Source organism: Elgaria multicarinata, chromosome 19, assembly GCF_023053635.1.
Source record: "Elgaria multicarinata webbii isolate HBS135686 ecotype San Diego chromosome 19, rElgMul1.1.pri, whole genome shotgun sequence".
NCBI lineage: Eukaryota > Metazoa > Chordata > Lepidosauria > Squamata > Anguidae > Elgaria > Elgaria multicarinata.
The window spans coordinates 10,853,151-10,868,948 of NC_086189.1; the positions used below are offsets into that span (position 1 = coordinate 10,853,151).

General features: G+C 47.6%; 1 protein-coding gene across 1 annotated transcript in view; it reads right to left on the bottom strand.

Annotated features, from left to right (window-relative positions):
• Window positions 1-15,798, bottom strand: part of PAPPA (pappalysin 1) — a 259,190-nt gene that overhangs the window by 33,196 nt on the left and 210,196 nt on the right. The window contains exons 18-19 of the mRNA XM_063144791.1: window positions 11,078-11,225; window positions 1,711-1,820 (exon numbers count right to left, since the gene is read on the bottom strand). Coding sequence (XP_063000861.1) covers window positions 1,711-1,820; window positions 11,078-11,225 — 258 coding nt within the window. The remainder of the gene's footprint in view (window positions 1-1,710; window positions 1,821-11,077; window positions 11,226-15,798) is intronic.

The following is a 15,798-nucleotide window of genomic DNA, read 5'->3' on the forward strand; positions in this document are numbered from 1 at the left end:
CCTATTTCCCAGAGTCCCCCAAGAGAGGGGTGTGCTCTCAGTGAGGGGGGAGGATATCTGACTTTGAATACCTCCTCCCAGAAACTGCAGAAACCTCCCGGGCTGGTTTTTGTTCAATGCTGGGAGGTATACTGGGAGTGGTGTAGGGTGTGTGCTAGAGAGAATTCCCAGGAAACAGACTTAGGGATGTCAGAGGAATCCGTCTGGGGAACGTAATCCATCAAGGTTTCCTCAGGTCAGCTTCCTGGAACCTGGCCCAGCCTGATCTACATTGAGTTGGGTCAGCTTGCAGATTTCCGGCATTTTTAAAGCATTTTTTTAAAAAAGCAATTTGAACAAATTGGGGGCTGTAATTCGTGCAAATTGCTCTTTGTGGGGACCTATGCTGAAAAAGTTCCTGGATTTCAGACTCCGGCTCGGCTTGCAAATACAAGCTGAGTTTGGGGCGCTGCGGGAATCTGTATGAGGGCTCCTCTACACCAAGGAGGATATTCTACTATGAAAGTGGTATCTAAAAGGCAGGAGCCACACGACTGCTTTATAGCAGTGTTGAAGTGGACTGAGAACTGTTGGGGCCCTTTGACACAGACCATAGACCACTTTCATAGTGTTGTATCCTGCTTGGTGTAGATGTGTCATTGGGCCCCAACAGTTGTCAGCGCACTTCAGTCCCACTATAAAACGGTAGTGTAGATCCTGCAGTGCACTTCAATATCACTATAAAGCAATAGTGTGGCTCCTGCCTTTTATATACCGCTTTCATAATGGAATATCTTGCTTGGTGTAGATGAGCCCTGAGCCGCCTAACAGCCGGGTTTCCTGGCCATGGACATCCCAGGCACACTCAGCTCTCAAACCAGCTGCTGATGTATCCCAACTATGGAGCTAGGACAGATCACTGTCCTCCCATTGAAACCAATGGGAAAGAATTCATAATGAAGGAAGGAAGGAAGGAAGGAAGGAAGGGGAAAAGCAGACAGGAAGGAAGAAAAGGAAAAGGCAGGCAGGCAGGCAAGCAGAAAGAACAAAAGACAGGAAGCCAAGAAGGAAGGAAGACAGGGAGAAACCCTGTCTTATCCATCATCCTGTCTCCCACAGTGGCCAGCCAGAAATGTCTGGAAAGCTGGCTCAAAGCAGGACATAAAGGCATCTTGTTAGTTGTCCCCACTGTTGGGTCTTCAGAGGTACACTGCCTCTGAAGCTAGAGGATTCATTCACCTCTCCCAGCTAATTCCTTTTGGAAGGAAAGGAAAGGAACCTCTCGTGCAAGCACTGAGTCATTACTGACTCTTGGAGGGACGCCTTTCGCTGACGTTTTCTCGGTAGGCCTTATAGTGGGGTGGTTTGCTGTTGCCTTCCCCGGCCGTTATTACCTTTCCCCCAGCTAACTGGGTACTCATTTTACCGACCTCGGGAGGATGGAAGGCTGAGTTGACCTGAGCCGGCTGCCTGAAACCAGCTTCCGCTGGGATCGAACTCAGGCCATGGTGAGAGTTTCAGCTGCAGAAACTGCTGCTTTACCGCACTGCGCCACACGAGGCTCATATTCCTTTTGGACTTCTCCTTTATAATGTCCCCTAACATCCCCCCCTTTCCTTGCCTTCTGATGTGTGTGGGTTCAGACGTTTGGAGACACACCCTAGGAATGGCCGGGGAAGGGTCCACAGCCCACTCCATCAAACCACATTTGTCCTTCGACTGAACGCTCACCTTCACCCTTGGAGGTTTCATCCAGTGCTGAATGTTGTCTGATGTTTCATTGGCTCGCAACAGGATGGGCTCGCCATGGTGGTCTAGGCACAAGATGGAACACTCCGCTCCTTCAAAAAACCAAGAGAAGAAAAGAGGGAAAGGGAGAAAGGGCCATGAATCATCTACCCAAGAATCATTTCACACACATTCTTGTCCATCTATGGCTCAGCCAACGGTGCTGATGGGAGCGCCCCGCCATCTTTGGACAGCTTCCAATCCTGTGCCAACCATGCTGGGCGCTTGGGTCTAGGGACGGATGAGAATTTCATTTCAGGTCGTTCAACACCAGAACTTTCCCATTTGCACCCCCAAACGTGAGCACATTACTCCCGAGTCTGTGAGAAAATGTGCTATTTAAAAATATGGATATGAAAAAATACATATTTTCACATTTTGGTCAATGTGGGGTGTGCACTTTATTTTGTTTTATTTTATTCATTATTGGCCATGCTGGATCAGACGAAGCATCCATCTAGCCCACACAGTGGCCCACCAGCTGTCAACCAGGGACCCACAAGCAGGACAAAAGTACAAAAGCAGCTTCCCACCCATGTTCCCCAGCAACTGGTGCACACAGGCTTACTGCCTTGGATACCGGAGGTAGCACATAACCATCAGGGCTAGGAGCCACTTATAGCCTTTACCTCCTCCAGGAATTTATCCAACCCCCTTTTAAAGCCATCCAATTTGGTGGCCCTCACTACATCTTGTGGTAGTGAGTTCCATCATTCAACTAGCCGCTGTGTGAAGAAGTCCTTCCTTTTATTCATCCTGGATCTCCCACCAATCAGCTTCATGGGACGACCCCATTGTGTTCTATTATTTTGAGAGAGGAAGAAAAATATCTCCCTATCCACATTCACCACACCAGGCTTGATTTTGTACACCTCTTACAGGTCTGCCCTTAGCCTCCTTTATTCCAAGTAAACAATCCCAGCTGTTGTAACTTCCCCTCACAGGGGAGATGCTCCAGTCCCTTGATCGTTTTAATTGCCCTTTTCTGCACTTTTCCTATCTCTACAATCCCCTTCTTACGTATCATGACCAGAATTGTACACAGCATTCTAAGTGTGGTCACACAATAGATTTGTATAAAGCCAGTAAGGTATGGGCGGTTTTTATTCTTAATTCCTTTTCTAATAATGCCTAACATGGAGTTTGTCTTCTTTACAGTGGCCGCACACTGGGTTGACAATTCCATCGAGCTGTCCATCATAATCTGTTGGGCCCAAAAAGAGGCTATATAGAGGCTTGGGAATTGGGTGTGTGGGTGAGGGATGAGCCAGAGAAGGCATGAAAACCAACCCTTACTTTGGAAGTGGGTTCCTCCACACAATAGACTTTCCCCCCTTTTCCTCTGCTTAGATTAGCAAGAAACCTCATTACTTAGATTCTGGTGTTTGATATGATTAAAACATGGTTCAGTAAAGAAGAATCCAGATGGTTTGAAGCAAGGGACAGCCACATGCCAGCATAATCCAAGACCACCATCCCCATGGGAAACCCTTTCCCAAGACCCCCAGGGTCCACAGCCCCTGAATTGGACCCCATCGAAGAATCTGACTCCATCCCCCAAAGTCCTTAAGATCATAAGAACATCAGAAGAGCCCTGCTGGATCAGACCAAGGGTCCATCTACTCCAGCTCTTTGTTCACACGGTGGCCAACCAGCCATCAGCTAGATGAACAAGCAGGACATGGTGCAACAGCACCCTCCCACCCATGTTCCCCAGCAACTGGTGCGCACAGGCTTATTGCTTCAAATAGTGGAGATAGCACACAACCATCAGGGCTAGTAGCCATGGATAGACTTTGCCTCCAGGAACTTATCCAACTTTGGGTGTCCTATCAGATCAGCGCCCCCAACGGGATGCCCAGAGAAAGGGCGTGGAGAGATGATGGAATTCCAGCGAGGGGGAAGAGCCTTGGAGGGGCAATTCGGCTGAAGGATTACATCAGGCTTCAGAACCTAGTGCCCTGCAGATGTTTTGGGCTTCCACTTCCATCAGACCCAGCCACTGTGGCCAGTGGTCAGGAATCCTGGGAGTTTTAATCCAAAAACATATTGAGAGCCCCAGGTTGGCAAAGGCTGGTCTTGCAGCAGCCAGCAGTCAAGATGATGTCTCTTTCCCCTGGGACTTGTCCAGGGTCCTGAAAGGACCTGCCTCTTGGACCACCACTCTTGCTTTCCAACCTGCGACCTACAAGTGAATGCAAACCACTCGCTTATCAGTTCCCTCGCTCTGCCTATCTCCCCCAAACCGCTGCTTTAGTTACTTCCTCTAGACTTTCCTTCATAGGGCAGTCCAACCAACTGTCCTATGTGCAGGAGAGGAAGCAACAGCCAGCAAGGTAAACTGTGGCTTTCTCCATCTGCTGCTGCTTCACCAAGTGGGGTCTGGGGTCCTCTTCCCCTTACAAAGGCCGGCTGCAGGGTGAGTATAAAATTGGCTATTTATTTATTTATTTATTTATTTATTTGTTGGCTTTATATCCCTCCTTTTTTTCCTCCAAGGAACCCAACATGGCATACATAATCCTCCTCCACCTCTCTATTTTTATCCTCCCAACAACATCCCTGTGAGGTAGGTTGAGATGAGTGGCTATGACTGGCCCAGAGTCACCCAGTGGGCTTCCATGGCTGAGTGGGGACTAGAAGTCAAATCTCCCGACTCTCAGTCCAACACTCTAACCACTACACCATGCTGGCTCTTCTAAAGCAAGGTTGAATTATATAAATCCCAGTGGAGGCTGGTGGCTCCATGTCAGTGGGGTGGTGAATCCGCTTCAGATTTCAGTCAGAACTCTAAAAGGAGCTCTGAACCTCGACTACTAATGCTCCACACCTTGAAGAGCTCCTTTTAGAGTTCTGACTGAAACCCGAAGCAGATTCACAGACCCACTGATATTGGAGCCACCAGCCTCCACTGCTAAATCCTCTCCCTTTCGTGATTCCTTAATCCTTGTGTGTCATGTCTTGAATTTAGATTGTAAGTCCGAACGCAGAGATCGCCATGCTACTTATCTTTGAAAGACGCTCTGTTTTGCTTTTTTTGCTAAAGGGGCAGGGTTTTAAACGCTGCAAATACATAGATGATAGATAGATAGGTAGATAGAAAATAACCACTTCTGGCTATTCTCTTAGGTAAAGAGGAAAAACAAGGCTCCCAAATAAGTAAATAGTCTAAAGTCAAAACACAGGAGCTCCTTTTTACAAATGAAAATGGTCAGCAGATGTTTGCAAGGTCTTGCTTATTTATTTATTATTTATTTATTATTTGTTGCATTTATATCCCACGTTTTTTCCCCTCCAAGGAACCCAAGGTATATAATCCCCCTCCTCTCCATTTTTATCCTCACCACAACAACCCGGTAAGGTAGGCTGGGATGAGAGTCTGTGACCGGCCCAAAGTCACCCACAGGGTTTCCACAGCTGAGTGAGGACTAGAACCCGGATCTCCAGACTCCCAATCTGATACCTTAGCCCCTATGCCACAGGTGGTAATCCTGTCTCTAGGATTGAAAAAGGGGTGAGGGTGGGGCTCGTTTCTTGGAATAAACCTCCATACAAAAAAAGAATTAAAATAAATAAATAAATAAATCCATCCATCCCCAGGCATAGAAAACAAATATGTCAGGGAACAGGCTGGCTTGAACTCAGAGCGTTCAAGGATTTCACTTGGTCTACTTTTCACGGTGAACCTGAGCTATACCTCCCGGAGTAATATATGGCCCGGAATGCCATTGTCCGTCGGATGTGGCACATTCTGCCATGCAGGATCGAGGACAAATGGAACTGGCCTTGCAGTTCTCCTTCAGGGTTCACGGTTCTCTGAATTCCCTGCCGCGATTTCCAGATCACCAAAACAACATCCCACCGTGGGGATGTTTGGGGATGGGTCCTTTGAGAGTAAATATGTCAAGCCATTGGCATTGCGTGAAAAAGAAAAAAACGTTCAAACAACGCATATTTAAATGCGTTTTTTTTAAAAAACAAAACAATCTGTTAAAGCGGAAACAGGACAGGACAGGATATTATGAACAAACACACGAAAAACTGAGACAGGCTCGAAATCTTGATCCTTCTTCCTGATAGGCAACTTCTCCATGGGCGTGGGTTTATTTATTTGGGTTGGAGGAGAAAACAGCCCTGAGCGGATTTAGGGCCTCCTGTTTATGGCCTTTGTCTATGAGATAGAACGCAAGCGGTGTGGCACAGTTGCTTGGAGGCAAATCCCTCATTTATTCTGGCTAATGGTTGCGCTCTGCAGGAACCCTGCCCTCTCTCTTATTAAGATACACCCGGGCGTCCTGTGGTAATATATCGGCGCTTTTCTAAGCCACGTCTCTTAAGCCCTGGGGTGATGCTGCATTGCGTTTCTCCCTCTGGGAAATCACTCTTGCCGTGGCTCAGCTGCTACAAATCCGCCGTTAAAGAGCTCTGAACTCCAATCAGGGTTGGGGGGAAACGAACCGGAGAGGCAGGGGAGCGTTGACTTCAGCCTCCTAACTAACCCAATGTAGCACTACGGTCACAGCAGGCTACAATCTTCTGGTTGTTCCTGAATGGCGAAGTCAAATGGACAAATGTCTTTTTTGTTGTTGTGGCATTGAGGATAAGGCTGGGTTCTTTCTTCTTCTTTAATCTCACCGATACCAGAATTGCATTACGTTCACTGAGTGTATTGTATCGACCGCTCTTACTGGTTCACTCCTAGAGGGTGAGGGACACAAAACAATATCCTAGGGTGACCATATGAAAAGGAGGACAGGGCTCCTGTATCGTTAACAGTTGTATTGAAAAGGGAATTTCTGCAGGTGTCGACTTCTGCAACCTTCTTCTCTCTGGCCTTCCTTCTTCTCACATCAGTCCGTTGGTTTCTGTCCACCACTCTGCCGCTAAGATCATCTTCTTGGCTTGCCGCTCTGACAATGTTACTCCACTTCTGAAATCTCTTCATTGGCTTCCAATTCACTTCAGAATCCAATATAAACTTCTCCTGTTGACCTACAAAGCTTTTCACTGTCTAGCTCCTTCCTATCTCTCCTCTCTCATCTCACACTATCGCCCTGCTCGTGCTCTTCGCTCCTCTGATGCCATGTTTCTCGCCTGCCCAAGGGCCTCTACTTCCCTTGCTCGGCTTCGTCCATTTTCTTCTGCTGCCCCTTACGCCTGGAACGCTCTTCCAGAACATCTGAGATCCACAAGTTCAATCGCAGCTTTTAAAGCTCAGCTAAAAACTGTTCTTTTTCCTAAAGCTTTTAAAACCTGATGCTGTTTGGACTTTATACTGTTAGTTTTACCCTACCCTGTGCCTGCTTACCCTACCCTGTGCCTGTTGGCATTCTCTTCCCCTCCTTATTGTTTTACTATGATTTTATTAGATTGTAAGCCTATGCGGCAGGGTCTTGCTATTTACTGTTTTACTCTGTACAGCACCATGTACATAGATGGTGCTATATAAATAAATAAATAAATAAATAATAATAATAATAATGGTGAAATTTCCTCTTCATCACCGCAGGTGCCCTGCCCTCTTTTAAATCTGGTCACTCTAGTATAGGTCCTGCAGCTTTAACTGCGATGAAGAAGAGGGAATTTCACCAGGTTCTCCATATATACAAATGACCCCTGCTGAAATACCCTTTTCTATGCAACTGTTAAAGAGACAGGAGCCCGGTCCCCCTTTTCATATGGTCACCCTACATCAAATCAATCTGCACCCCCCACCCCGGACTGGAATACGGACTCCAATAGGTGGGTAGGTGGAGCCAATGTAAGCGCGCCATTGGCCATGGTGGACACTTGGGCACCTGAGAGGCCTGGGTTCAAATCAATCCTCAGGCATAAAACTTACTGCCCTAGCCCCAGGTTAGAAGGCAATCCATTCAATGGGTTTTATTCCCGGGAAAGTGGGAGTCTAGGATTGCAACCTTAATTGTGTCCACCTTACTGTCTAGCACTGAGGGTAAACGAGATAAGAATTATAAACGCTGCTCCAGGGAATAAACAGATAACAAAACAACACCTGGCTTGGCTGGGCAATTAGGAGTTATTTCCACCGCCGCTCCGCTCCGCTCCATCCACCCTCCCCCCAAATTGGGAGCCAGCATTCCCTCTCTCTCCACCCGCCATCCTGAAAAACAAGGGGAAATATCCTTGCAGGAAGCAGCACACCCTCGGTAGGTGGCTAAAGGTCACCTCGTCTCCAGGGGTAAAACACATCAGGCGAAAGGAGGCGGCCGCTGCGGCATCGCTCGCCAGCGTGCCATTTACACTTCAGGAGAGGAGCGGGCCAGAATTGTTTTGATATACGATCCGTAATTGGCATCATTACAGAGCGGTGAGCTCATCCAGGTCGCGTTCCTCTCCCCCTTGGGACGGGCACGCAGCAACTCCCGGGGCCTCACAAGAGGTAGTCTATAATGAGGGATCGGCGAAAGGAGGGGATTGATTCCCCGGGAGTTCAAAAGGACAGCCAAGGAGAGACGGAGGGGAAAACGACACACACGCACACACACACACAGGCTGGTCTGGACCTCTACCCATAATGCATCTCTGCTGATTTGGTAACCTACTATCGGGGACGATGATGCTCACAGCTTCAGCCAGTGCACTTTGCGGAAGGCTGGTAGCGCAGCAGGCCCCGGGTTCAATGCCTGGCATCTCCAAGAAGGACTGGGAAAGACTAGGGCTGTACACAGACCCCCCCCACACACATGACTCAGCTCGGAGGCCATTCTGGAGCCTCCGAAGCAGCCCCGATTTGACTCGGGGTGCTTCGGGGCTGGGGCGCCTCGCTTCGGAACTGAAGCTGAATTGAGGTTCAGTCCCACTGATGTGGGTTTGCCATTGCTGGTTCCTGGAGAAAAGGCTGACTGGGAGTCCATTGGACTCCCCGCTCACCTCCCTCCCTCCCCAAACTCGGAGCTCCTGCTGCCAGGACTTACTTCCACTGTGTGTCCTCCTCCCTTAGAGCCACGATTAAAAGGTAAGATGGGGGTTCTCTCTTTTCACAGATCTATGGTCTAAAGCTAGCAAAATGGCCCTTTGCAGCTGCCGTAGTTTGTGGCCATAGATCTATGAAAAAGAGAGAGACCCATCTTACCTTTACATCGTGGCTCTAAGGGAAGTGGATGCATGGCAAAGGTAAATCCTGGTGGCAGCAGGTTCAGGAGTGACTGGGGAGGCACTTAGTTCGGCCACTGTGTGAGACAGAATATGGACTACATGGACCTTTGGACTAGCAGGTGTCTTCTTACATTCTCATAAAGCAGCCCTTCCCAACCTTGGGTTGTCATAAGGTGTTGGACTACAGCTCCCATTGTCCCCAGACAGAATGGAATGAAGAGAGTTATGAAAACAAGAACCTAAGAAGAGCCATGCTGGATCAGACCAAGGGTCCATCTAGTCCAGCACTCTGTTCAAACAGTGGCCCATCAGCCATCGGCCAGGGATGAACAAGCAGGACATCTTCTACTACTACTACTTCTTCTCCTCCTCCTCCATCTTCAGAACATCAGAAGTGCCATGCTGGATCAGACCAAGGGTCCATCTGGTTCAGCACTCTGTTCACACAGTGGCCCATCAGCCATCGGTCAGGGATGGACAAGCAGGACATCTTCTACTACTACTACTTCTTCTCCTCCTCCTCCTCCTTCTTCAGAACATCAGAAGTGCCCTGCTGGATCAGACCAAGGGTCCATCTAGTCCAGCACTCTGTTCACACAGTGGCCCATCAGCCATCGGTCAGGGATGGACAAGCAGGACATGGTGCAACAGCACCCACCTGCCCATGTTCCCCAGCAACTGGTGCACACAGGCTTACTGCCTCAAATACTGGAGATAGCACACAACCATCAGGGCTACTAGCCATGGATAGCCTTCACCTCCAGGAATTTATCCAACCCCCTTTTAAAGCCATCCAAATGGGTGGCCATCACTTCGTCTTGTGGTAGCGAGTTCCATAATTTAACTCTGCGCTGTGTGAAGAAGTATTTCATTGATGGATGTATACGCTCAAGGGGAAGCCGTCGGCCAGGGACCCATAAGCCAGGACATGGTGCAACAGCACCCTCCCACCCATGTTCCCCAGCAACTGGTGCACACAGGCTTATTGCCTCGAATACTGGAGGTAGCACATAGCCATGTGGGCGAGTAGCCATGGACAGCCTTCTCCTCCAGGAATTTATCCAACCCCCTTTTAAAGCCATCCAAATTGCTGGCCCTCACTACATCTTGTGGTACTGATGGTGAGTTCCATAGCTTCGTTATGCACTGTGTGAAGAAGTCCTTCCTTTTATCTGCCCTGAACCCCCCTGTGGTCCAACAACTGTTGGGGACCCAAGGCTGGGAAATGCATGTGTTGTCTATCCACGGTCCTTAACCATAAAACAGATAAGAACAGAATGTCCATCCTCAGAGACAGTGCGTCCCGAACATCCCCAAGGTATATGGCCAGAAGGTGCGTAAACAGCAGGGGAGTTTCATGCCCTGATCCTGGCTTCCAAAGGGCATCACTATGACCATCTGAAGAGAGACTGAAACAACTGGGCATGTTTAGCCTGGAGAAGAGAAGATTGAGGGGAGACATGAGAGCACTCTTCAAAGACTTAAAAGGTTGTCACACAGAGGAGGGCCGGGATCTCTTCTCGATCCTCCCAGAGTGCAGGACACAGAATAACGGGCTCAAGTTAAAGGAAGCCAAATTCCAGCTGGACATCAGGAAAAACGTCCTGACTGTTAGAGCAGTACGACAATGGAACCAGTTAGCGAGGGAGATGGTGGGCTCTCCCACACTAGAGACTTTCAAGAGGCAGTTGGGCAACAATCTGTCAAGTATGCTTTAGGGTGGATTCCTGCATTGAGCAGGGGGTTGGACTCGATGGCCTTGTAGGCCCCTTCCAACTCTACTATTCTATGATTCTACAAGTGTCAGGACACTGAGCTATTGGTTCAGGAAAATCTGATGCTGCATGGCTTTCCTTCTGTTCCTCCTTTGCTTGTTTTTCAGCTGGCTGGACCCAGGTGGAAATGCATGTGTGTGAACTTAAAAATAAATAAATAGCTGCCAGCTGCATAATTTAACCTTGTCAATAGCCGTCGTCAAGGAGGACGAGGCATGTCAGTGTCACGGGGGTGCACCGTGCATTACCGAGAGGTCTGGCGTCTAAAAGCCTGGCTTGCCATTTAAAAACGGATTCATTAGCTCTTTTGTTTTTTTTTAAACCTCAGACCAACGGGGACAGCAGAGGAGGAAGTTGAAGGACCCGCCTTGCCTTGCACAATGCCACTGAGCGGTTTAGCTTTAGCTCACGTGAAATACCTATGCCATATCCGTCCGGACACTGCAGTTTTAGAGCGCTGCTGAGCTGGTTGGGGTGCGAGCAATGCCCTTGCATCCCTCTGCAGAGGTGAAACGAGCCGCTCCAGGTGCCATCCTTCCGGCAGTGAATCACGTTGTTCCCACGAGCCTGGTAAGAGGAAGCAGAAAGAGGGCTGAGGAAGAGGAGGAGGAGGAGGAGGAAGAAGAAGGGGGCAAAGGCTATCAATGGCTACTAGCCCTGATGGTTGTGTGCTATCTCCAGTATTTGTTCATCCCTGCCCGATGGCTGGTTGGCCACTGTGTGAACAGAGTGCTGGACTAGATGGACCCTTGGTCTGATCCAGTAGGGTTCTTCTGATGTTCTTAAGGAAGGAAGGAAGGAAGGAAGGAAGTGGATGGGATTTGTGAGAAGCAGCACCAAAAGAAGACAATGGTTTTCCATCAGTTATGGTACCCTCTGTGCATGGCAACGCTAGGAAAGGTTTGCAGCTTGATTCGGAAGTACCTTTACTCAGGAATAACGGTGCAATCCTATGCCCCCGAAACTAAGTCCCATTGGGTTTAATGGGGCTTACCCCCCAGGTTATTTAGGATAGGATTGTGGCTTTTCAGTGCAACACTATGAAGCTGTTTATGGTTGTTTCAAAAGTGTGTTTCTGTGTACATTGTATGTTTTTGTAGTTTTACATTTTGTATATTGCTTTTAAGTGTTTTGATAACATTTTATTTTTTATTTATTGCATTTCTATACCGCCCAATAGCCAAAGCTCTCTGGGCGGTTCATTTAAACTGCCTAGAGAGCTTCAGCTATGGGGCGGTATACAAATAATAATAATAATAATAATAATAATAATAATAATAATAATAATAATAATTCAAAACTAAGTGAAAACTCTTTGGGAAAAACTGGGGGTAATGGAGTTTGTAGAGCCCCTGACCTGCATGTGGAAGGCCTTAGGGGGTCACCCCCTTGTAGGCCCTGTTGAAAAGATCACAGATACTTGGTGGGGAAAGTCTGATCCTGAGACCCTGGGGAGCTACTTGGCAGTCAAATTCCTGCGCTAGATGGACAAAACGATGAAGCTGATGCAAAGCAGTTTCCTAAAGTCCTGTGAGTTAGTCAGTTGCAGCTAGTGAATTTGGAGGAATCTGTTTGGGGGTGGAGCTTGAAGGGTTTTCGTTAGCTGGGCCCCAAGGACTCCGGTCCATTTTCAGCTACCTGGACCAACTCAATCTGCATTGAGTTGGGCCTCTTAGCAGATTTTCTATGGTTTTTTTAAAAATATATATATTTTTATATGTTTATTAATTACCACCATAATTTGCACAAATTTGCATCCTTTTTTGTGAACCGCCCAGAGAACTTTGACTATTGGGTGGTATAAAAATGTAATAAATAAATAAATAAATAAATAAATCATTTGCGCGACTTGCATGAAGCACGCCCACCCATTTGTGCAAATTATGCAAATTTTGGCTGCCACGGGTGCAAAGTATGGAAATCCTAGCCACAATTTGAGCGAATTATGCGAATTCCAGCCACAATTTGACCAAATCTCTATTCGCGCAACATGCAGCCAAAAAAATAAATAAAAAATACGGAAAAGGTCCCCGGAGTTTGGCGGGGAAACCCAGCTTTGTTTTGCAAATGCAAGTTGAATGAGGTGGGCAGCGGAAGCCCATCAACCCCAAAAGGGCCAGATTTCAACTGACAGACATCCTTAGCTGCAGCAAAAAACCACAGAGAATCCACTTCTCTGCAATTCCACCTCGCAGTATATTCTATTAAACATCTGAGTAGATGTGCCTAGGTTATTATGCCATCCGCTGTTATGGACTGAAGATGCAGCAGTCAGATTGCTGTCTGGAACAGCTATTTTTGATGTTCAGGCTGTGAGTGGTTTTGTTTGGGAAGCCAAAACTGCACCTCCCATGCACAAGACGGGGATCCCCAAGGTTTACAAAAATCCCCCAAAACTTTAGGGGTGGAGAGAAGCTGGATTTCCAGTCTGTTTCTGGACATAATAAAGTTCTGGACTGGCTTTGGTCCTATACAGCTTGGAACACCTAATTCCCAAGATGAAGGCAAACTTTCATCCCTTTCCAGTCTTCTCGTAGAAATGTCAGTTACACTAAACTTGCCAGGGATTTTTCTCCTGTCCCAACGTGGTATCAACAATACGGATGTGAAAGAAATTCATTCCGGTTTCGAATTTTAAGGCAAATTTAAATAACTGTGCTCTTCCGAACCACAGTCCAAACCAAAAAAATCAGCCTTCCGTATTTTGCACTTTTCCGAATTTCACAAAGGAGTACTCCGATGAAAAAAGCATGTGGAAAAATAACTATCTATTAGGGAAAGGTGCGCGCAAAAATGCGTATATTAATGAAAATAATGTTCGAAAAGGCACTGCATTTGGGAAATCGCTTGCAAAATGTGTACTTATTAGAAGAAAAGCACATAAAAATGTACACAAACCTTCATATGGACACACACACACAAGTTCAGAACAAGCTAAACCTAAGATTTTTGTGAACCGCCCAGAGAGCTTCGGCTATTGGGTGGTATAAAAATAAAATAAATAAATAAATAAAGATTGGCAAAAATGAGAAACTAAGAGAAACCAAAATTGACAGGTTCATTCATTCATCGGGTTGGATCCCAGACTTAGAGTAGACCCACTGAAACGAATAGGACTTAGACTAGTCTAATAGGACTAGTCTAATAGGACGTTGAAGAGGCAGCTGGACAAGCATCTGTCAGGGATGCTTTAGGGTGGATTCCTGCATTGAGCAGGGGGTTGGACTCGATGGCCTTGTAGGCCCCTTCCAATTCTGCTATTCTATGATTCTAGTCATGACTAACTTACGTTTCATTGATGTCAATGGGTCTACTCTAAATATGATGAGGTCTGGATCCAACCCTGAAGCAACACATGCCCACACCATATCCACCCAAGCTCCAATACCAAACTGTTAAGGGGCACCATTATTAGTAGGATCTAACTAAATCACTGAAATAAATCCAGCTCATTAATCGAAGCTAGTTGGGGTCACTACCCTTGCAAGTTCCACCGAAGTTCACAGAGCCACAACACACTTCCTTCTGCCAATACGAAGACGATTACCGCCCCTAATGGTTTAATCCTCGTCACAAGCCAGGGAAAAACGGGACTCCAGTGAGACTGAAACACCGGTTTGAGTGCCAAAGTACATATCATATAAAGTTAACTACTGCATGATATAAATGCCTGGGGGCGCGCGGCGGGGGGGGGGAGTGGAATTGCTTCACAGCCAAGCTGATGTTTCCCCTATATAAGAACAGGCTGGAAAAAAAAGTGTGCCTCTGCTTAAACCCCCCCCCCTCTAAAATTATGTCCTAATTAAGAGCTGGAACACTTTTGTGTTTTATAGGTCTGTGTGGAAGAACCCCGCGTTTATGCAACGGCGGTCCAAACCTTTGGGCCATCTATTTTGCATCAAAGCTCGGCGCTTTTATTTGCTGCCGTCTCTCCCCTTGCCTCCACTCTCCGTACAGGCAATCACTGTAAAACCATGAGGTTTTCTATTTTCCTACTTCGCCCTCCTGAGCTTATGGTGTTCCAATTTGGGGTGATCTCCCGGCTTTCCATCCTGACACTTTCCAACGCAGCTTCAAGCAGGCTGCAAACGTCGGCCCAATGACATCAATGGGAGTTCTCCCCACGGAACCCAGAGCCCGATGGGAACAGGGCTTTCTCAGTGCCAAAAAGCCCCCGAGCCCTGTGGCTGCCATCTTCGCCAAAACACACTGGGGTGCGGTGGTGGCGGTCGAGAGGAGACAGGGCCTGGCAGAGCTAAACACAGAAAAGTGTGAAGGGCTGGAGATAGATCTATGACAGGTTTACATATCTCACATGCCAGGTTTTTGGCTGGAGGTGTGGGGAGAGAAGGTGCCATTCACTGGCTTCCTATGTACACACACAGGCAGAAATTAGGTACGGCACACATTTCTGCTCACCCTGTCTCAGAAAGGACATGGGGGGGAAAGGTGGCCGAAATGTAGCAGAGGTGGGAAGGAAACAGACAAAGGGGAGAGAAACCAATCATGGAAAAAAGGGGAGTTTTGGCTATGGCGATACGACCTGTTATAACTTAAGGATATGCGTTTCTGGGATTCTAAAAACACCGGAGTGGGCTCCTGTGTGTACACCCTGTTTGTGGGCTTCAGAGCCACTTGGTTGGCTTACCTATTGGAAACAGGCACTGGACTTTGACCCGATCCAGGAGTGAATTCTGCAGCCTTCCTATCCTGATTGACGGCCTCCCAAAATATTCTGGTTGGGCGCTGGGAGGGAAATTGCCATCCCAGCCTGATGCCCTGCACTACAAGGCCCGTCATGCCCAGACAACATGGGAACTGTAGTCTAGCATATCTAGAGAGGACCATGATGGGGGAAGGCTGGACTTGATGGACGGTTGGTCTAATCTAGCAACAGTCCATCGACTGTTGGGATGAATCAGGTGGGGTGAATCCTGTAATACTGAATCAAGTCTTCATTTGCGGATCCTTATGCAGACAAAACAGCACAATCCAGATACAAGGAGGACGCATCAGCAGGGTTGGGAGGGAACTACAATGCTTGCAAAATCAACACACACACGCAAAGACTAAGGAGGGAGTGGGTGGTAGAATGAGAACTGCTGAATGAGAACTGAGTGTGCTCAGTAGGCGTGGACTG